This window comes from Rhinoderma darwinii, chromosome 1, assembly GCF_050947455.1.
Source record: "Rhinoderma darwinii isolate aRhiDar2 chromosome 1, aRhiDar2.hap1, whole genome shotgun sequence".
NCBI classification, from domain to species: Eukaryota; Metazoa; Chordata; class Amphibia; order Anura; family Rhinodermatidae; genus Rhinoderma; species Rhinoderma darwinii.
Genome location: NC_134687.1, coordinates 630,396,695 through 630,419,850, shown reverse-complemented (window position 1 = coordinate 630,419,850; position 23,156 = coordinate 630,396,695). Strand labels below are relative to the sequence as shown.

The 23,156-nt window shown below is 40.3% G+C and overlaps 1 protein-coding gene across 2 annotated transcripts in view; it reads left to right on the top strand.

Annotated features, from left to right (window-relative positions):
* Window positions 1-17,185, top strand: part of LOC142665235 (uncharacterized) — a 55,892-nt gene extending 38,707 nt beyond the window's left edge. For both annotated transcript variants that reach the window (XM_075844974.1, XM_075844898.1), the window contains exon 8: window positions 12,550-17,185. In XM_075844974.1, coding sequence (XP_075701089.1) covers window positions 12,550-13,319 — 770 coding nt within the window. In that variant the 3' untranslated portion in view covers window positions 13,320-17,185. The remainder of the gene's footprint in view (window positions 1-12,549) is intronic.
* The last annotated feature ends 5,971 nt before the right edge of the window (window positions 17,186-23,156 follow it).

The following is a 23,156-nucleotide window of genomic DNA, read 5'->3' as shown; positions in this document are numbered from 1 at the left end:
GGTAGTTGTAGTGTACCAAGAGTAATTCGGGGAGCACCTCCTGCCCAAATAAAGAACCTAATATCCTTATCTATGGTAGAGTAAAATGGGAGAGTCAGTACGGGCAAAACATGTGCTATGAATGCCACTGCAAGGCCGCTAAAACAGCAACTCTAGCTCCAGCGGAATAAGTAGCCTTCTAGGGCTGCATGGCTAAATCTCCCTTGGTGAATTTGGGCCACAAGGAAACGTGTCAGGAGAAAAAGTGATCACATGTTTCAGTGACAAGGGGAGAAAAAAAGTAACAACCTATTTTTTTAAATACAAGTTGTAAGTTTGTTCAAGTATTGTGTAAACATAGTTTTAGAAATTATAACAGTAAAATTTATATTTTACAAAAACTCCAGTCCTATTATCCCATCTATCAAAGTCCGCTCTAAGGCGTTGTAACTGGGGAGCAATATTGTCAGGTATAAAACGATGAGCATTAGAACTAATCACAACTTCATAGTATGACATTTTATCTGCCCATTGCAGAGGAGAGGGAAGCCAACATCTCTAGCCGTACCATCTACCGCCATTACCAATGATGTCGACCAATTCACCCGTAATCTGGAAAAGGAGGCAAACGTGTCAAATAGAGTCAACATTGCCCGCAGAGACGGACCTGGATCATTGAGAAACATAAGCGTATCCTCAGCATAAAGAGAGACACACGCCTCCCTCCACCCCAACACAAAGACTTTTATGTCGGGCGAGCTTCTTTGATCAAGGGGTTCAATAGCCAATGCAAAAAGGGAAGGGGTCAACTGGCATACCTGTCTACAGTCCTGACACAAATTTTGGTTTTCACATAGTTTGCTGCTTCAGTTTTTATAGTGCCAATTTGCATTAACTCTAGATTGTTATGAAGAGTGATCAGATGAATTGCAATGTCATTCCTTGCCATGAAAATTAACTTAATCACAAAAACCCCATGTCCACTGCATTTCAGCCCTGCCACAGAATGACCTGCTAACATCATTTCAGTTTCTCGTTAGATCAGGAGAAAGTGTTAATGAGGACAAGGCAGCTGATATAATTCTGTCATGCTGATTGAATTATAAGAGCAGACTGGTTGCTTCAAAAGGGGATGGTGCTTGAAATCATTGTCTTCATCTGTTAACCATGGTTACTTCAAAGGAAACACATGCAATCATCCTTGCTTTCCATCAAAAGGGCTTTGCAGGCAAGGACATTGCTGCTAGTAAGATTGTCCCTAAATCAACCATTTATCGGTTCGTCAAGAACTTCAAGGAGAGAGTTTTAATTGCTGTGAAAAAGGCATCAGGACGCCCAAGAATGTCCAGCAGGTGCCAGGACCTTCTTCTAAAGAGATTTCTTCTATTGCATTGCTTCAACACCAGTGCAGAGATTGCTTCTGAATGGCAGCAGGTAGTTGTCAGTGCATATGCAAGCGCAGTGATGCGAAGGCTTTTGGTGGCTGGCCTGGTGTCCAGAAGGGCAGCAAAGAAGCCACTTCTCTCCAAGGAAAACATCAAGGACAGACTGATATTCTTCAGGAAGTACAGGGATTGGACTGCATAAAAACGGGGTAAAGTTATTTTCTCTGATGAAGCCCCCTTCAGACTGTTTGGGACATCTGGTAGAATAATTGTCCGGAGAAGAAAATGTTAGCGCTACCATGAGTCCTGTGTCATGCCAACAGTAAAGCATCCTGAGACCATTCATCCGTGTGCTTGCATTTCATCCAAGTCAGTGGGCTTACTCACAATTTTTCCTAAGAACCCGTGAATAAAGGTCTCTAAACATCCTCCAATGCAACTTCTCCCAACAATCCAGGAGCAATTTGGTGATGGACAATGCTTTTTTCCAGCATGATGCAGCACCATTTCACAAGGCAAAAGTGATAACTAAGTGGATCGGGGAACAAAACATTGACATTTTGGGTCCATGTCCAGGAAACGCCCCACATCTGAATCCCATTGATCAATTTTAGCCTGGATTTTAATATCGCAATTGAGAAGCGAAATAGGCCGATAGGAGCCATAGTCTTGAGGGTCTTTACGGGGTTTGGGGATTAGAACTATTTGAGCCTCTCTTATAGAAGCGAGATGGTTACCTTGTTAAACAGAGAGTGAGAAAGTCAGTGGAGATGAGCTATCAACTCCACGTGGATTTTATACTACTAAATGGACTGGCCACCCAGATCTCAAGTTTTCCTGTTCGGAAAGGATCTAATAGCTGCAATAGTGTCTAAGTATTCTTCCAGATTGGATAAAGTGTACGTCACCTTAGAAAAATATTAATCTGAATAAAATTGGGCAAATATTTGGTTAATAGTTATAAGGTCACTAACACACCAGTGCAGGAGGTCACCTCCACAATGGGGTTTGGAGTCATATCATCCCTGGCTAGGTATGCTAGCTAGGTATACTAGCATAAGACCATATTTGTCCCCCCTGGTCAAAAATCCTTTGCTGGGAATATAATGTGTTTTTTCCTAGTCAGTTCAGTTAACAATAGGGTATGCTCGCGTTGTTTTGCAGAGAAGGCTGAGGGTTCCCTAGTTCTATAATGTGCAATAAAATAAACAAGAAAAAATGAAAGGAGAGCAGAATGTCACAATTTGGTAGGGAAATGTTCCTAAAAAAAGATTTTTCGACTCGGTGCAACACATTACCACCCACAAATAATCCACAGTATAATAAATCCTTTTTTTTCCATTGCTGGAGTCCCTCGTTATTAGGTTCTGTGTGAGACAATACAAAAATATAGGAAAAAAACTTTTCTCTCACCCAATGATAGAACCAGCAGAATCGTCAACCGAATTAAAGGGGTTTTCCCATCAGAGACATTTGACATATCCACAGGATATGTCATAAATGTCAGATAGATGTGGGTCCCACCTCTGGGACCCGCACTTATCTCTAGAATGGGGTCCCCTAAACCCCGTTCTAACTTTTTGTGCTCACGCTGCCTCCCATCCACTTACTGATTACATGGTCGGGAGTTATGAAAACAGCGTAACTCGCTGAGCTACGCCATTTCCGTAACTCCCATAGAACTGAGTAGTAGTTATGGAAACCGCATAGCTCGCATGCTACGTTGCTTCCGCAACTGCTATTCACTTCTATGGGAGTTACGCAAACAGCGAAGCTCAGCGAGTTGACCCCGTTCTGAAGATATCCTGTGTTTGACATATCTATATAATTGGGAAACCCCTTTAAGTGGTTTGATAAAATACAAGTATAAAAAAAGTATATTGGTCACTATTTTTTTTTTCGGTTGACGATTCTGCTGGTTCTATCATTGGGGGAGAGACCAGGGTATTGATATTTAAAGGGACCGTGGACCGGAGGGGAGTTTGGTGCTTGGCTCTCCTCACACATGTGGATAGAACTCTATCTATGTGATAATTTGTTTTAACCAAACTTCAGTACAGCCACTCTCCAATATTTTTTCCTATATTTTTGTATTTAAGTACTACTTATGACCGAAGGAAAAATAGTAATAGTAATAATAATCACACACACAACGAAGAGGTGAAGATATGGGCATACCCAAGGGATATGTCCTAAAGCATGAGAAAGGACCCCTAGCCATAGTGCATTCTAGTACAGGTGTCAGGGTAACTTCCTTCTCCCTGTTATTCCACACTGAATAGCCACCTCTGTAAATTGGAAACTGAGTGCATGCATGGAAGAAATATACCAGGCAGAATAGTGTTGGTACAGATCCTCCCTCAGTGAAGCAGGAAGGACAACTAACTTTTTATTGAACAAAGCGTTACAAAAAATCTTCTCTGTAGGAAGGTGGGATGTGCTTAAGCCCCATTGGCTCTATTCAGCTGTAAGTTCATCTGTACACTCCTCTTGCATTCCAGGGGCAGTTTCTTCCATAGGAGTGTTCCCTATACAGACTCCATCGTGTTCCATAGATTCAATTTCTTTGTGGAATATACTGATCTATATATATATGTAAGGATAATATTTTTGCAAACAATATACATGGTAATGATCCCTGGCAGTCCCCCCTAAAAATATTATTACTCTATCCCTGAGTCTTGCCTAGCAACCTACTACTGACCACTCGAACCAGGCGGGTAGGGGTTTTGGATTTCTTCACCAGCTTGAGACGAGCTACTCCTTATGAGTGACCCCCCTTTGTACCTGGACTTCCAAGGTTTCGGAGTGGTCCTAACTTTCCCTATTCTCCTCAGGATACAGGATGGTTGTCTTTAAAGGGACTGTCGGTGTCACCTCGTCTATTTGTGTAAACATAGTGGGCACACCTGAGGTGGGCCCTAGTTGGTCGGCTAACCCGTGTAAAGCATCTCGGGTATAATTTACAAACCGCTGCTGGTTGCAATATAATAATTAATCCAGTCTACATTTTTATTAACGATAATAATTGTCAAACTGTCCCTTACTGCCCTAATGGAACTTTTACCCCTGCAGATATAATAGGTCATGGGCAGCATCTTCCCCAAACCTAAAGACACCCGGGTAACATAACCTCCAGGCTCTCATTGCTGCTATGTACTTCTTTCATATGAGTGACAACAACCAGTGACCTTCACCTCACACCTCCACATAAAACTCCTCAGATCATAATTTGCAGTACCGTGGCATATTTACACGCATTATAATTATAAACCTCAGACAATATAAACAATAGGGCCTCAATTAATAATATAATGCTATCACCAATCTCATGCCATCACCCTCAGGTTTCGGGTCCCATCAGTTCATTGCAAGTCCTGTACATCATCGTCCTCTTCTTCTTCTGTCTTCTGCTCTTCACGGACTGTCGCCCTCAGGGTAACCCACACAATTGTGGAGTCAGACTGTACAGTGGTGTCCAGTGGGGGATTTATTATTATCCTCCTCCTGGTCACTTACTTATTAAAACACTTGATACTGCTGACGGATTCACTCAGGTCTTTGGTCTTTACTTTGATCTTTGCTGATGTCATCAGGACTTGGTTTGGTCCTTCTCGTCTGTCAGACACTGTCTCTTAGTATACTTCACCAGGCTGTACATATCACCTCATGCTGTGAGCCTGGGGTGAGTTCCCACGTAGACGGAATAGTGGAGTTTTATTGTGACTACCACAAACCCTCCGCATCTGTCCTCTTCCTCTAGCAAGTTACTTGTCTGCACGGCTGCTTAGAATTGTGACACTGCCATCAGTTCATGACAAACGCGTTGTACTGGCTCAGGCTGCGCCTGCCGCATCTCAGTGATGGAGTTCATCATATTTAAAGTCTTCTAGTTCATGTTTACTGGCACTTGCTGGGGACCCCCAACCCTTGTCAATTGTTAAAATAAATGCTAATCTGGTGATACACTATAAAAGTTGTTCTAAGTACATACAGTAATAATGACAGGCCCTTAAACTACAGCAAACAAACACCTTTATGTAAGAAAAACTTCTCTGTTCCACTGGACAGGGCACCTAGAATATGTGTAATTACTGGGTACATTGTATTTGCACTTGGTGTTACACTTTTCAGCAGGATTTGTACCTTGATCTCAGCTGATTAACTGGAACAGCTCCTATTCACAGAAATATACACGGATTCCACATGTTTATCTGACAAGTGTCTCAAACCAATTTTTCTCCCCCTACTCTGGTTCGTTTTACCTGGGAAGGCCTCTCATGGTCTGTTCTCTTCGTGGGAGAAGGGTATGATAAGGTTGGCACCGGTCTGCCAGGACTGTTCTGTAGGCAAATCAAACAGCTCTAACAGAATTTACCAGCCTCCGCTGTAAAGCCTGGGACATACCAATTAGATCTTACCACATCGATCCTTGCAGTCTTGGGGCATATGTGAGGTCATACACCATCAATGCAAGTGCCATCAAGAGTGCCTTGGGTGCTACCGGTTTACCTTCCTTTATCCGTCCACATTCTGTTAGAATCTGGTTCTCACGCCTTCCGCTCCCAGTTGGACTTTTCCTGTGGAGAACAATCTTTTCATCGCATAATCAGTAATTAATCTTAATCAGATAATTAATTTGAAGAAAAACATTAACAAATAACATCTTTACATTAAACGTTCACATTGAGCAATAACTAAAACTGATATATACAAACTGATTCTCCTTCTCTTTATATATATATATATATATATATATATATATATATATATATATATATATATACATACACTGCACAGAATTCTCTGCTCTAAAATTTTCCTTTCACAACAAAAATATTTTTTAATGGGAATCTACTTGCACCAAGGAGTTATCATCTACACAAACATAATACTGACGCATGCCTCCAATAGTCCAATGCTAAGGCTGGTCCAGAACTTTACATAAAACTTAACCTCAGTATTTAATATTCCCACAACACTTTTTGAATATCGTTATTAACCCCTTCCCCCTGCTTGCATTCTGGGCCCTAATGACCAAGCCATTTTTTAAGTTTTTCCATCGTCACATTCGAAGAGCTATAACTATTTTATTGTTCCTCCTATGCAGTTGTATGAGGGCTTGTTTTTTGCGGGACGACTTGTAGTTTTTATTGGTACATTTGAGAGTAGATGCGACTTTTTTATCACTTTTTATCACATTTTTTTTAAGTCAGGATTAGCAGAAAACAGCAATTTTTCCATTGTTTTTTCTTTTATTTTAAACAGCGTTCACCGTGCAGGTTAAATAATGTAACAGCTTTATAGTCGGGGTCATTACGGATGCGGCGATACGAAATATGCGTAACCTTTTTGCTTTATTGTGTTTTTTTTTTAATAATAAATCAGTTTGTAAGGGGAAAAAGTGGGTTTTTCATAATTTTTTTTTTCACATTTTTTTTAATTAACTTTATTCAACTTTTTTTTTTTTAGTTGTTCTACTAGGGGACTTTCATATGCGATCATCCGATCGCATTTATAATACACTGCAATATTTTTGTATTGCAGTGTATTACTGCCTGTCCGTTTAAAACGGACAGGCATCTGCTAGGTCATGCCTCCTGCATGACCTAGCAGGCATTCATTACAGGCAGACCTGGGGGCCTTTATTAGGCCCCCGGCTGCCATCGGAGACACAGACACTCAGCGATCTTATCGCCGGGTGTCGGTGAGATGAGAGGGAGCTCCCTCCCTCTCTCCAAAACCACTCGGATGCGGTGCACGCTATTGTGCACCTCATCTGAGGGGTTAAACGGGTGAGATCGATACGAATATCGATCTCAACCGGCAGAGCAGGGACGCCCCCAGCCCTCAGCTGCCTCTAGCAGCTAAGAGCAGGGAGATTTCACGGCTCCCTGCTCTGTTTACTTTATTCTAATGCAGCGCCGTGGAATGGCGGCGCTGTAGAATAAAGCCCATTAATGACCGCTGTGAAAAGGCTAATCGGCGGTCATTAAGGGGTTAAACAAACTAACTTTGGGACAACATCTGGAGAACTGCTGACATCTTATCATTGTACAAACACCAGTTCAATACTTGGGATAAGCACTGTTCCCCTGTCACTACACACAACGTCTGCAGTGGGGAAGATACCGGCCGGGCTTCAGGCCCCCCTGAGAACAGGTCTACACATACGAGCACAATGTCATACACTTCTACCTCGGGTAGTTGTATGTTCTGCAGTCGCTGGGACGGGTAATCTGGCCGGGCTGCACTTTTCACAGGTACCTTTGCTGTTTTATCTATGTCATGCCGTGCGCACATCATGCAGGCTGCTACAAACCAGTGGTGGCATTATTGTATCCAGGGACAAGCCAATTTACTGACACCTGGCTGCACATACTCTTGTTGTCAGATCTGTCAGCTCTTACGCTCTCAATTGGCTTACCCGATGATCCAATAAAGTTCCTACTACCGATGGGCCCATAATTGTGGGCAATGCCGAAAGCGTACCTAGAGTCAGTGTAAATGTCGGCCGTCTTACCTTTCTGCCAGGTTACAGCCTCAGCGAGCACCTCCAGCTCTGCTCCTTGAGATGAACAAGAAGGTGAGAGTGGTTTCTGGATAATTTACCTGGTGCCTCGTGTCCTGTCTTGTAAATACTGTATATGATGAAGTATTTCTACATTACAAATTTACATTAAAAACCCATGTCACATATAGATAGAACATTTCAAAGGGGTGGCATCTTCATTCTCTAAAATAAAAACAAATGTTATACACTTCTCCACACTCATCTGATAATCCAGAACACTTTGAGAATATCACTTGTATCATGTTCTGTAAATACTTGATTAATACAAAAACAAATAAAAATTACTAAAATCTTTACATAAAATTAACAATGTTCAGATAATTTTCACCTCCTTCCCTACTAAATCTGTAAAGACTCATCTGTGAGTGACCTCGGCCTCTTGTGTAAAATTGCTGGAGGGGGATGGTCTCTTACACATTTTGTAGATCTCCTGGAACCAAATTAATTAATTCAAAACAAACCAAAATTGTACCTGATCAGTCCCTTCACCATTCCCTGATCAGTCCCTTCATCATTCCCCCCTTTTTGGACTCTGCGAAAGTAATGTAGCAGAGTCCAAAACTACATCTCAACACAATAAGGTTGGGCACTCTATCTGGGGGGCACTAGTTTAACCCCCTGTAATACACAACAGCCTGGAACAAAAATGACTTTCTCCTGACAAAAATAAATTTTACCTGTAAAACATCTCACATTTTCCAAAATAACATTTAGGCAGCACTATAGCACGCGCCTCATGTGTAAAAACAAAACAATTGTAATTAGTTATTCTATAAAACAGAAAATAATATATCTGCTAATATTAATTACTGCAAACCAATAAACTGTATATAAAAATAGGGAACAGTGGGGGCACATGCAGTGAAGGAAATAAGTATTTGATCCCTTGCTGATTTTGTAAGTTTGCCCACTGTCAAAGACATGAACATTCTAGAATTTTTAGGCTAGGTTAATTTTACCAGTGAGAGATAGATTATATTAAAAAAAAAGAAAAAGAAAATCACATTGTCAAAATTATATATATTTATTTGCATTGTGCACAGAGAAATAAGTATTTGATCCCTTTGGCAAACAAGAGTTAATACTTGGTGGCAAAACCCTTGTTGGCAAGCACAGCAGTCAGACATTTTTTGTAGTTGATGATGAGGTTTGCACACATGTTAGATGGAATTTTGGCCCACTCCTCTTTGCAGATCATCTGTAAATCATTACGATTTCGAGGCTGTCGCTTGGCAACTCGGATCTTCAGCTCCCTCCATAAGTTTTCGATGGGATTAAGGTCTGGAGACTGGCTAGGCCACTCCTTGACCTTAATGTGCTTCTTTTTGAGCCACTCCTTTGTTGCTTTGGCTGTATGTTTCGGGCCATTGTCGTGCTGGAAGACCCAGCCACGAGCCATTTTTAATGTCCTGGTGGAGGGAAGGAGGTTGTCACTCAGGATTTGACGGTACATGGCTCCATCCATTCTCCCATTGATGCGGTGAAGTAGTCCTGTGCCCTTAGCAGAGAAACACCCCCAAAACATAATGTTTCCACCTCCATGCTTGACAGTGGGGACGGTGTTCTTTGGGTCATAGGCAGCATTTCTCTTCCTCCAAACACGGCGAGTTGAGTTAATGCCAAAGAGCTCAATTTTAGTCTTATCTGACCACAGCACCTTCTCCCAATCACTCTCAGAATCATCCAGATGTTCATTTGCAAACTTCCGACATTGTACATGTGGCTTCTTGAGCAGGGGGACCTTGCGGGCACTGCAGGATTTTAATCCTTTACGGCGTAATGTGTTACCAATGGTTTTCTTGGTGACTATGGTCCCAGCTGCCTTGAGATCATTAACAAGTTCCCCCCGTGTAGTTTTCGGCTGAGCTCTCACCTTCCTCAGGATCAAGGATACCCCACAAGGTGAGATTTTGCATGGAGCCCCAGATCGCTGTCGATTGACAGTCATTTTGTATGTCTTCCATTTTCTTACTATTGCACCAACAGTTGTCTCCTTCTCACCCAGCGTCTTACTTATGGTTTTGTAGCCCATTCCAGCCTTGTGCAGGTCTATGATCTTGTCCCTGACATCCTTAGAAAGCTCTTTGGTCTTGCCCATGTTGTAGAGGTTAGAGTCAGACTGATTAATTGAGTCTGTGGACAGGAGTCTTTTATACAGGTCACCATTTAAAACAGCTGTCTTTAATGCAGGCACCAAGTTGATTTGGAGAGTGTAACTGGTCTGGAGGAGGCTGAACTCTTAATGGTTGGTAGGGGATCAAATACTTATTTCTCTGTGCACAATGCAAAGAAATATATATAATTTTGACTATGTGATTTTTTTATTTTTTTTTTATATAATCTATCTCTCACTCGTAAAATTAACCTAGCCTAAAAATTCTAGACTGTTCATGTCTTTGACAGTGGGCAAACTTACAAAATCAGCAAGGGATCAAATACTTATTTCCTTCACTGTACATGTTCAAGACCCCGTGTCTCACAATATCTGTATTTTAATTCATTTGAATTAACATCAAAACATTCCAACATTAAATCTTATCACATCATAACACATAAATATGCAGCGTAACTTTTATCGTTTTGCAGACATATCCAGTAGTCTGTAATATTCTCGCTTGGTGAAGTTACGGACAACAGCGCATGCGCAAATATAAGACACTTTCCTTTACACAGAAAAGAATAAACTGATTTTAACCCCATACACAAAACCCTAAGAATATTTTTTTAGACATTACTGCTGTTGAAAATAAGAGCATACAATATAGATCTAAAATCAGTGCAATATTGTAATCACTTGTCTCATCAGTCCATACTCTATATAAAAGCTTATACCAGTCTGCTTCTCAGACTTCACACTGCACATATCACACAGCCACCCTCCTCCACACAATTGATATCAGTCATCACATTCTACAGGAGGGGGTCACGCACTCACTCCTCACAGCTTCTGTTCTCACAATCTTAACAATTTCAATGCCGGCAAAAATTCTCCCATACAATGAACCTCCAAGAGTCACACATCTGTACAACAACTCAAGATAACGTACGTATCTGCAATCATTCATCACACTATTGTATAGGAATTATCTACGTTCAAAACATCAAACACATAATCTGTAACAGTGTCCAATGTGTCGGCTACTATCTCTATATTATGATGACGTGTCTTTTCACCAGTGCACAGCGTCCTGCACCCCTGGGACGGAATCTAGAATAGAAGAAAACACTGCAGCATGTGTTACTGTTACTGTCAGCTCTTTACTGAGGGAAATGACAAAATTAACAAGGCTATCATTTCATACTGATTTGATTGGGCCAGGCGTGACCTCATCAGGGGGTGGAGGGGCGGCCTCTCCCACAGGAAACACTGCTCAGCTGTGAGGGGGGTTTTGCTGCCCACAATGAGGACACACCCAACATGAGGGACTGCCGCCATTATAGGGCGGTGGCTGGTCCTGTGGTTTATTATACATATAACAAAATACAATGCCTTTCTTATTTCCAACTTCCCTTTGTTCTCTCGAATACCTTTTGCCCAGTCTCGGGCTTGTAGCCGCCCTCCCCTATGCATCCCACAAACTTCCATCAATTTCTTCGTTTTACTCACATACTGTTTCCCTTCTCTTCGGGTGATCCTGATGATTTGATTATCGGCCGTAAACCATCCATTCTAACCTTCTATATCCTTCACGTAATTTATATAACAACTTTTGGTCTGCAACCCTCTGGTGACCGGTTTCACCGTGTTCTGGCCAACATATTACCTACGACTTATCACACGACTTAGTGCGTTACACACCCCGCGTGCACCTGTCCCACGACTTATCAGTGTTTATACACACCCCGCGTGCGCCTGTCCCACGACTTATCAATGTTTTATACACACCCCGCGTGCACCTGTAGAAGACAGGTTATAATACTACCCACGACTTATCGCACATGTATTGTGTACTCTCCTCTTGCATTCCAGGGGCAGTGTCTTCCATAGACGTGTTCCTTATACAGACTCCATCGTGTTCCATAGATTCAATTTCTTTGTGGAATATACTGAGATATATATATATATATATATATATATATGTAAGGATAATATTTTTGCTAACAATATACATGGTATTGATCCCTGAAACAGAGAGAGATGATACCTCAGGAGCAAGGGGACTATATCCCATTAAGTTCTAACCAGGCAAAGACGTCTTCCAGCTTGTCCAGGAATATTGTAGAGCCGTTGTGCACCAGCCTGAGTTTCACAGGGCAGACCATAGAGTAGGGAATTTTCTTAACCTGCAAACATTTCTTGGCCTCTGTAAACCGCTGCCTACGCTATTCATTCCGTCGGAAAACCGGAAACCAGCCGGAATGGTGACAAACGGAAAGCATTAGCGATGTTTCCGTCACCATTGAGATCAGTGGTGACTGAAACGGAAGCTGTGCTGTCAGTTTCACTTTCCGTTGCGGGGTTCACCCGACTGAACCCTCCGACGGAACTCCGGAACGGAAATGAACGGTGATGTGAACAGGCCCTAAGATTTGTGGTTTGAAAAAACTTTTGTGGTGTACTTTTGTGGTTTGAAAAAATAATAAAATGCATTTTTTTTTTTTACCCAACAGAAAATCCCATTAAGAACTCAGAGGAAAACTTCATGTTATTGCTAAATTATAAAGTAGAAGATGAAGATTTCACACAGCACTCTTCAGGACAAAACCTCATTACCCATAATGTACATCCTGGACTTCAGAGTACAGATCTGTCATATATTTCCCCTAATCATTCAGGACCTTCTGATCGATCACAGATTGTTACCACAAGTACAGGTCAGAATTGGGGTCAAAGGTTTCAGTGTGGTGAACAGTTTACAAAAAGCTCAGGTCTTACTACACATCATAGAATTCACACAGGGAAGAAGTTATACTCCTGTTTAGAATGTGGGAAAAGTCTTAGAAATAAATCAAGTCTTGTTAGACATGGGAGAATTCACACAGGAGAGAAACCCTATTCATGTTCAGAATGTGGGAGGTGCTTTAATGATAAATCAAGTCTTGTTACACATGAGCGAATTCACACAGGAGAGAAGCCTTATTTATGTTCAGAATGTGGGAAATGTTTTATAAATAAATCAAATCTTGTTAGACATGTGAGAAGTCACACAGGGGAGAAGCCATACTCCTGTTTAGAATGTGGAAAGTGCTTTATAGATAAATCCGATCTGGCTAAACATAAAAGAATTCACACAGGAGAGAAACCATATTCATGTTTAGAATGTGGGAAATGTTTTACAGAAAAATCCACTCTTGCTAAACATGAGAGAAGTCACACAGGAGAGAAGCCATATTCATGTTCAGATTGTGGAAAACGTTTTATTACTAAATGCAAAACTTAGGGATCATCAGAGAAGTCACACAGGGGAGAAGCCGTTTTGATGTTCTAAATGTGAAAAACATATGAACATATCAAAGATTGATCTTCATTCAAACGGTATTAAAAGATAAAGGTTATGGAATTGAACCAAAAAACACTAACAAATTAGCTTAAAACCTCTATTAAAAGAAAAATGTACACACCTTTTTTCCACATCTTGGCTGAAAACGGGTACTGTGTGTGTCGAACACACAGGATCACCATAATTATGATCACAACTAAGCTCATCAACTTAGATGTGATCAATTTTATTGTGTTCCTATGTGTTAGAGACACGCTGGTCCCACTCTCATCCTAGCCATCCGTTTATTTCACGGACGGCTTCTGCAGATAGTAAAAGATCATATAAATATATATATATATATATTTATATATATATATATATTTATACAATACATCGAAGATGTAATAGTCAATTGAAAAAATGTTTCTAATCACAAAAATTTAAAAAAAATAAAAGCCAAACCTGTGTGCATAGCCTTTAAAGACGTCAGGTGCTGCAGATTTGGTACTAATGATGAGAACGTTGTTAGGGTATATTCACATGCGTCAGATTTGCAGCTGACATTTCTGCAACTGAAAATTGACCAAACATCTAAGTGGAGATATTTTTGCAGCATGCACATGTTTTCTGCAAGCCTCATCTTGATGAATGCTTCATACAAAAAACACCAGTCTATTGTGTGACATCAATACTTGGCGTCAATCTTAACGGGAAATTAAATGGAGTATATCCAAAAATACTTTTTAAAGATAAATAATACGTCTACAGATAATGCTTTTCCGAGAATTGTATCCCTTCCTCAGATCAAATAGACTATAAACACTGTATTATAAGCATACAATAAATAGATAAAAATGGTGCCAGACTTCAGCTTCTTTTATATGCTTCACAATTCCCCAGTGTATTCTACAAGATCAAAGGGATATTCCAGGCGTTGCTATAAAAAAGGATGTATGCTTGATTAAATTGCAAACATTGTAAAGAGACGAGGATTCGTGTGGTTCGGCTTTCCCAAATCCATGCCTCTGTTTCCTGTCCATACAATAACAGCAGTTTAAGGGTTGGGACCAGATTACTGGGTTGGGAACTGTGGGGTGGCTGACAGCTCATGTAACAGGACATACCTCTCCTCTCTCTGTTTTGGAAACTGGCTCTTTGGAAGGCTACTCCTTTCCCATTTTCACGTTAATGGCAAAGGTCTGGGATAAAATGAAAGAGTCGCTACAAATCAATGGCTTTACCGCACATGCGCCTTCATGACGTAATCCTAAGGTGCCTGCAATATTCAGACTAGAAGACTTTTCGCCTTGACAAACTTAAAAGCGAATATAATCTTCCACAAAGCTTATTTTATGTTTTTTTTTTTTAATTGAGACATGCTTTTAATACACAATCTAGAACTATCTCCCTGTCCACAAATTTGCATTCCTTTTTAAATTTAATCTCTGCGGCAGAAAAGGTGAGGGGGGTTATTTCTGTCATTTATAAACAACTACTCGCAGCATTTCTGCATTGGTTTCCTTTGGTGGCTAGAATTAAATAGGAAGAAGACTTCGTATCCTTCACGAACAGTAGACTGAGTTATTAAAACTGACCCCTACACTGTCTACCTGTGAGAATAGGGAATATCTGGCGGACAACCCATACCAGTGATATCGTCTTACAGCGACCGTGACAAAGGCCGAGGTTCGGCCGAAACGTCTTTACCAAGTCGCGTTCCACCTCAACCTTACCATCTTTTGTTGCAATAAAACTTAAATTTGTTTGCATCTGGATCTTTTGCGTACCTCTGTGTGTGCTGGGGTTATATATTTCCAATATTGTGGAATTCTCGTCCCTACCTTACTAGCACCACGCCAATTGATTGAGGAGAGCATCCCAATATCTATTTTTGATTACCTGTGAGACTCAACACCTTTTGCAGTTATACTTGACATCAAATCTATTACGACTTCCTGCCTTATGCATAAACTAGGAATTAGAAAAATCTCTAACTCTCCCAGTTGTAACTTGAATAATACACATGTGTTCCATATGTTGTGGGAGTATACAGCCATGGGTCCCTTTTGGAAAGGGACACTATTAAATACTGTATACTATTAAAACCTGTATATTTGGTTGATCTTAGGGCAGAACCAAAGATCTATTTGCATAGTCTGTTGGGAGACCTGGAAAGTGACCAATTTACAGTATTGGGGATTTAATAGCTGCTTTTTCCAGGCCTGGAAAAATGTTGCGGCCGACTTGATACAGTCCAGTCCTCCCACAATTCAAGTTTTTATATCTAAAATGAACAACTATATTAGATTGGAACGGGGGGTGTATGTGAAGAGGAACTGTATATCAAATTTTTAATCCATATGGGAGAGGTGGTTTGAAAATCCCCATTTACCAAATTAGGCCCTGATCGACCTTAGACTAAATCTGGCAAGGTTAATGCCGCCCCAAAATGCTGAGTACTACATATATTTGTTTAACCCCTTCCCGCTGCAGAAACTTTTGACATTCCTGACCGAGCCTTATTTTTAAAATCTGACATATCTCACTTTAAGTGATAATAACTAATGCTTTTACCTATCCGAGTGATTCTGAGATTGTTTTTCTCGTGCCACATTGGACTTTGTTACTGGTAAAATTTGGTCGATACATTCAGTATTTAATTGTGAAAAACACCAAGGTTTAGCGAAAAATTGCAAAAATTAGCATATTTCTAAATTTAAATGTATCCGCTTGTAAGACAAATAGTTATACCACACAAAAAATAGTTGCTAATTGACATTTCCCATATATAATAATGAAAAATATTAGCAAGGGTTCGGTCACCACGTTTCCACAGCGTTAATCCGTTGTCATCCAGGCCATGTTGTTCATTATGATGGTGCTCGTAGATACGGGAGGAAAAAAATTGGCGGTGTCGGCAGCAGGTATTGAAGGCAATGTTCAAAATGGAAAGGAACGTTGTATCCAGCACTCTTGATAATAAAATTAAACGATTTATCGGGTCATCTCAAAACAGAACAGTGTAAATAATAATCCAGGGAAAACGCTTGCGCATTTCAAACCACTTGGTTTCTTAATCGTAGCTTAGTTTCCCAGCTACAAGTTCACACCTTATAACCTTACACCTTATGTCATGTGACTTCCTGTAGGTAGGACAAACATTAACCCCATCAATGCCACATAAAACAGTAACGCCATAAAAAATATCTTATTGCTCCTCAAAATGTACAACTTGTTTCCATATGGTATGTATTAAACATAATGTGTATCTTATGGTGTATATACTGTTGTTATGCTGTTTATTGAAATTCAGACTTTAAATACGCTCACTTTACAACCCTAGAACGGTTTCAGTTGTTCACTGATCTCGCTATCTCGACCGTGGTGCTTAAGGAGAGCAAATCTGTAAACTTAACTGTGCAGATGTAAGAAAGTAATTCTGAGGGGTGCTGAAAACAGCTCATGTGCTATTTCATACGTATAATATAACATATAGCCATATGGGACTTGATAGGAAATGGAAGGAATACAATATGTAAAAAAACAGCAGGTATCCGAGACAAAAAAGATAACCACACTAACTGATCGTTACACTCCAGCATTTGATCAGAAGGATGTAATTCACCAGCAATACGAAGAGTGACGAAAAATACATTTAACCAGGATGACAATCAAGGAGGCAAGTTCCCTTCAATTATGCCAAGAATGTTCAAAAGAAGCCGATGTATAAAATGTTAGAGGAGAAAAAAGTCATAAAACATTGAGACCCGTGTCAGGAGGACAATACCCCCCCCCCCCCATTTATTGTGTTGAAAGTGAGAGAAGAGATGTGAAGGAATGGAAAACCCTTTTTTTTCTCACATGAGAAAAGACAATACAGAATCTAACATCACATTACATGGGGATAAAGAGAACTTATTTTCTAAAAATGAATATTCAGTACTCAATTTGTCAGCTTTCATATTGAACACGAGTCACATTAAAGTCCTTTCTAAAGGATTTCAATTTCGTACCAGCCAGAAATTTTGATCTCTATCAAACCCTTCTAGATGTCAACAAATTTGTACGGTTATTTACAGTCAAGAAAAGTTTCAATATCAAAAGAGGAGAACATGAATCAGGAAGGACCATCCGAATTAACCATAGATCTATTTCTGGACAATGAATTTAAAGCAAAGGAGCACCTAGTGGATTTTGGGGCCTTCTTTTTATTAGAGTGAAAATGGCAATTTTTCCATAGATATGCCAATATGTGGTGCCCAGCTTGTGCCACAGCTCTCTAATTATTATGCTGTGTTTCACGGTTTTAGAAAAATCCTACATGTGACCCTAATCTTTTGCCTGGACATTCGACCATTCTCAGGAGTGAAAGAGCTCAATGCGAAAATGAGGCCTAGTTGGGTGATTTACAACGTATTTGTTCACAATTGCAGGGGTCTGATGTGAGAAAATAAAGAGAAACCCCTGAGAAGTGACCCCATAGTGTAAACCACACCCCTCAAGTACTAAATACACGAGAAAAGGAGTCAGAACTATTTAAGTAAGAAGCACAAAATATAGAAAATTACAAATTTTATTGGACAATACAAAAATACATGGTTAAAAAACAGACTACAAACCCAATAACTGCATATCTCCAAAGTAGGAGACAATGTGGAGCCACAAAGCTACTTTAATTAATACAGTTTGTATATGTCACATTCATCGGGAAAGTTTCCCAAAACAGGTTACCAAAAAGTATGCTCTAAAACAAGTCCCTAGAACAATGTAATAAGGCTAACGGAACACTTGTGTCCAAAATATTTTCTGAAAATTCTCAGTATAGTACGTCTCTGTGAACAGTAATAGGGGATACCGAGGTAGTGATTTATTTATAATAGTAAGTAAATTTAGTCCACTCAGTACCAGTTTAGTAACTAATTCAAAAAAGAACCAATAGTAAGGATAACCTATTTAGGACGTTGTCTAAGTATACAGGTAACCCGGTAACAGCATGACAAAAAAGTAGTAGTTTTTAGTGGAAAAGACCAGCAAGTACTAACCCATGTGGCTCCTCAGTTGTAACAGCTCCCAAGTATGGAGAAAAACCCCAACGCGCGTTTCGCGTAGATTGCTTTTTCAAGGGGTGTTCTGAGTTGTACAAATTAGACCTCTTAAATACGATAGGTCGGGAGGTCAGCTGATTTATCAGGCCAATGAGAGCCTGGGCTTTAGCTCCCATCGCGCGTGCCGAAGTGAGTCACCACACAATCACAGCTCCGAATTTATTAAGGGGTGTAGTGAGCATTTTCACACCTCAGGTCTTTTCCATAAATGAATGCGTTGCGGATGGTGCAAAGAAAAATTTCCATTTTTTCCTAGATATGCCATTTCAGTGGCAAATCTGTCATGCCCAGCTTGTGCCACTGGAGACAAACAACCCAAAAATTGTTAAAAGAGTTCTCCCGGGTATGGTGATGCCATAAATGTGGAAGTATACTGCTGTTTGGACACACTGTAGGGTTCAGAAGGGAGGGAGCGACATTTGGCTTTTGGAGCGTGGATTTTGCTTGGTAGTAGTTTTGTTTGGCGTTTTAGGCTGGATTCACACAAGCACATTACGTCCGTAATGGACGGAACGTATTTCGGCCGCAAGTCCCGGACCAAACACACTGCAGGGAGCCGGGCTCCTAGCATCATCGTTTTGTATGACGCTAGGAGTTCCTGCCTCTACGTGGAACTACTGTCCAGTACTGAAAACATGATTACAGTACGGGACAGTTGTCCTGCAGCGAGGCAGGGGCTCCTGTCATCGTACATAACTATGATGCTAGGAGCCCGGCTCCCTGCAGTGTGTTCGGTCCGGGACTTGCGGCCGAAATATGTTCCGTCCATTACGGACGTAATGTGCTCGTGTGAATCCAGCCTTACTGGTATTTTTGTTTACAATGTGGGTGCACATGTAAGCTGGGTAGAGTACATCAGGGGCATAGTAAGGTGGCATAATAATGGGGTAAAAAACAATAAAGTCATTGTGTCACACTGATAAATTGTGTCCTTGCTTATCCCCATTTCGGTACACACTCTGCAGTTTGGGGAATTTTGCTGGGAAAGTGTTGTCCTGGTATAATACAGGTACCCTTGCTTCCAGCGAATATGTTTGAGTCATCCACTTCCTGATTCCCTAATTTTAGGGTCCTGATAAATCGCTGCTTGAAACAGAAGAAATGTTCCCCTCGGACCTCCACAACCGCAGTTACGTTTTTATAGGCATCATTTTTGGATACATGCGACTTTTTGATCACTTTTTTTATTTCACATTTTGGAAGGCAAAGTGACCAAAAAATAGCAATTCTGGCAGTGTTTTTTTCGGGGGGTTTTATGGCCTTCACAGCATGGGATAAATAACATAATATTTTTATAGTTCAGGCCGTTACGGACGCGGCGATACCAAATATGTATGGTTTATTTCTTTTTTTCAATAATAAAAATGACGTGATAAGTGAAAAAGGGCAATTGTGTTTTATATTATTATTTGCAATGTTAAATACTTTTGTGTCAAAAAAAGACAAAAGTATTGTAGGTTTGATACCTTTATTGGCTAACCATAAAAATTATAAATGCAAGCTTTCAGAGCACACAGGCTCTTTCGTCAGGTAAGTTTACAAATTAATGACTTAGAAAAAAGTGCAACATTTAAGATGTTACACAAAGACAATTAGTACATTAGGTGATACATCATTAAGGCCCCATGCACGCAAATGTATTTCTGCGGCCGCAATTCACCCGCAAATCTGCGGGTGAATTGCGGCCCCATTCATTTCAGTGGGCCCATGCACACAACCGTGGTTTCCATGGTCCGTGCATTGCCCAGGAGCCAGGACCGCAAAAAGATCGGACATGTCTTATTACGGCCGCATCTTGTGGTCCAGGCTCATAGAAATAAATGCACGCGGCCATGTGCATGGCCCGCGGGTGACACTCCGCGGCCGTCCGAGCCACAGATCACGGCCGTGCACACCACTATAGTCGTGTGCATGAGGCCTAATTAAGATAAGCCGTGCCCATAAAACTGAGGTTATAGTGGTGATGACTTAGGAGTTAAGGCATCTGGAGTCAGTCTGATGGTTGATGTGACGTGTGTCCATGTAGTGGCTCATAAATCCAGGTGTTAGATTGAGGCCTTGTGTCAATGACTGCAATTTTATCATCAGCTTGAATTCCCAAATCTTTCTTTCTCTGTTGTTCTTAAAATGACACTTCAGTGTTAGGACCTTTAAATCTGCCAAACTGTGATCAGGTCCAGAGAAGTGTTTTCCCACGGGTGTATCCAGCTCCTGTTTTATTGTATGTCTGTGGAGATTCATGCTGGTTTGTAGTTTTTGTTGTGTTTCCCCAATGTAGATTCCTTTATCCATGCACCTTGTACACAGTATCATGTACTCTACATTGGAGGAGGTACAGGAGAACGTGCCAGTGATTTTATAGTCCTGCTGCGTGTTTGGTATGTGGATGGTGTTTGATGACAAGATGTTGGTACAGGTCTTGCATTTTCTACTGTTGCAAGGAAAGACGCCAGTGTCTGATGGTGATGAGAGGGCACTTCTGACCAGGAGATTCCTTAGGTTTGGTGGCTGTTTGTATGCAAGGAGAGGTAAATCCGGGAATATTTACTTCAGTTTATTGTCTTTGTTAAATATAGGTTTGAGATCACCAGCAATTTTCCTCAAGATGTTCATTTGTGGGTTGTATATGACCACTAGGGGCACCCTGCTGTTGTCTTCCTTCTTTTTGTACTCCAGAAGATTGCTCCTTGGAATTCTTGTTGCTCTGTAGATCTGATCATCTATAATACGTGGATGGTATCCCTGTTGTAGGAATGTATTCCTCAGTGATAGCAGGTGTTGTTTTCGGTCTTCACTGTCTGAACAGATCCGTATGCGCAGAGCCTGGCTGTAGATGATGGATTTCTTTATGTGTCTCGGATGGAAGCTGTTCCATCTCAGATATGCTGGACGGCCTGTAGGTTTATGGTAGATTGTTGTTTGTATGGTATTGTTTCTCATGTATGTGGTCATGTCCAGGAAATGTATTTGAGATGTTGAGAGTTGCTCTGAAAGCTTGCATATATCATTTTTATGGTTAGCCAAGAAAGGTATCAAACCTACAATACTTTTGTCTTTTTTGAGACAAAAGTATTTAATATTGCATATTGTTTCTGGCTAACACGGAACTACACTATTTTTTACTGTACTATATTATTACTTGAAACTTTTTTTTTATTTTTTCCAACTTTTTTTACACTTTTTTTGTATTTTTTTTTTTTTAGTCCCACTAGGGGACTTGAAGGTCCAACTGTTTGATTGCTGTTCTAATACATTGCACTACCTATGTAGTGCAATGCATTAGAACTGTCAGTCGTTCACTGACCGTATGCCAAAAAATGTAAACGTTTTCTTGCATCAGACTGGTCCTCAGTACAAAAAAGGTTGGGGACCACTGCCCTAAATGACACAATGGTTAGGGCTCTGTTGCTTTGCTGGTGACCACATTTTTTTGTATACTGTACAAAATATTACTCGTAATTGTTTCATCTATATTTTAGATATAGATTATATCTATATATTAGTAGATCATGCTATCTCTTTGAGTGGGAAGGGCAGACTGTTGTTGGGGGATTTCGTGTTTTTTTTTAATGCATCTATGTGTCTTGGTTTGTTTATAGAGATGCAAAATGTTTAATAAAATGTATCAGATTTATTTTATTTTTTTAAATGGCGCCAGAAGTGGTTCAAAACTCAGTCAAGGGGTGAAGTTTTTGATTTCCATAAAAACAATATAACAGTAAGTACTACATAGTAAAATGAAAGTATTTAGATAAAGTCATAAATGAATAGATCCTCTGCAGTTTTTTTCGGAAGAAACAAGTATGCTAACATACTTTACGAAACATGGTTACAGAGTCAGTACACTAGAATGCTAGGTTAAGAGGCGCAAACGGACCTTTTAGGAAAAAGCATTCCAATAAATTGTGCAGTTGCAGATATTAAACAGCAAAACTGCTGTATGTGAATATATCCTTAGGCTGGAGGCACACATGCAGTTTTTAATGCTTTTATTTTTCTGTTAGTCAAAGATTAGTCAAAACCAGAAGTGGATCCAGCAGGAAGGAGAAGTATAAGTCCTTAGTTTATATTTTCCAATTATTTTTTAATCCACTCTAAAGCCTTAGAGAGGATCTAGGAGGATCTTATTTAAACCTCTGATGTTTGGTTTGGACTTTGTTGTTAAAATGTGTGATATCACCATGCCGAAATCCAAAGCTCTCTGAGGCCTTTAGAAAGGTTATGTATGTCTATGATTCAGGAAAGGGAAGATGGCCAAACTATTAGATGTCAATCATTCCACTGTCCAGAAAACCATCTACATGTGGAAATTTCAGACAACTGCCAATTGGTCCAGGCCAGTCTGTCTCCGTAAAATCAACCTGAGGGCAAAATACCGAAAGAAGTTTCATGTGAAATATTATGTAGTTCGCCCGAAATTCTTGTTCAGTATTTAATAGGAGGATCACGTTACAAACATTTTTTAGTTTATTTAAATCTTCGTGATTATTGTGGTAAAAGGTAGAGGCAATATGCAAATGAAGCAGAGCACAGAATGCTAAAAGAAGTCTTTAAGAAGCCCAGAATTTCTTCACAAGGCCTACAAGTATCTTTTACCACTATTGATGTCTACCAAAGAGGTTGTACAAATTAAAACTACATTAGGGGTGTGCCAGAAGAACCCCCCCCCCCCCCCCAGAAAAAAATCAGG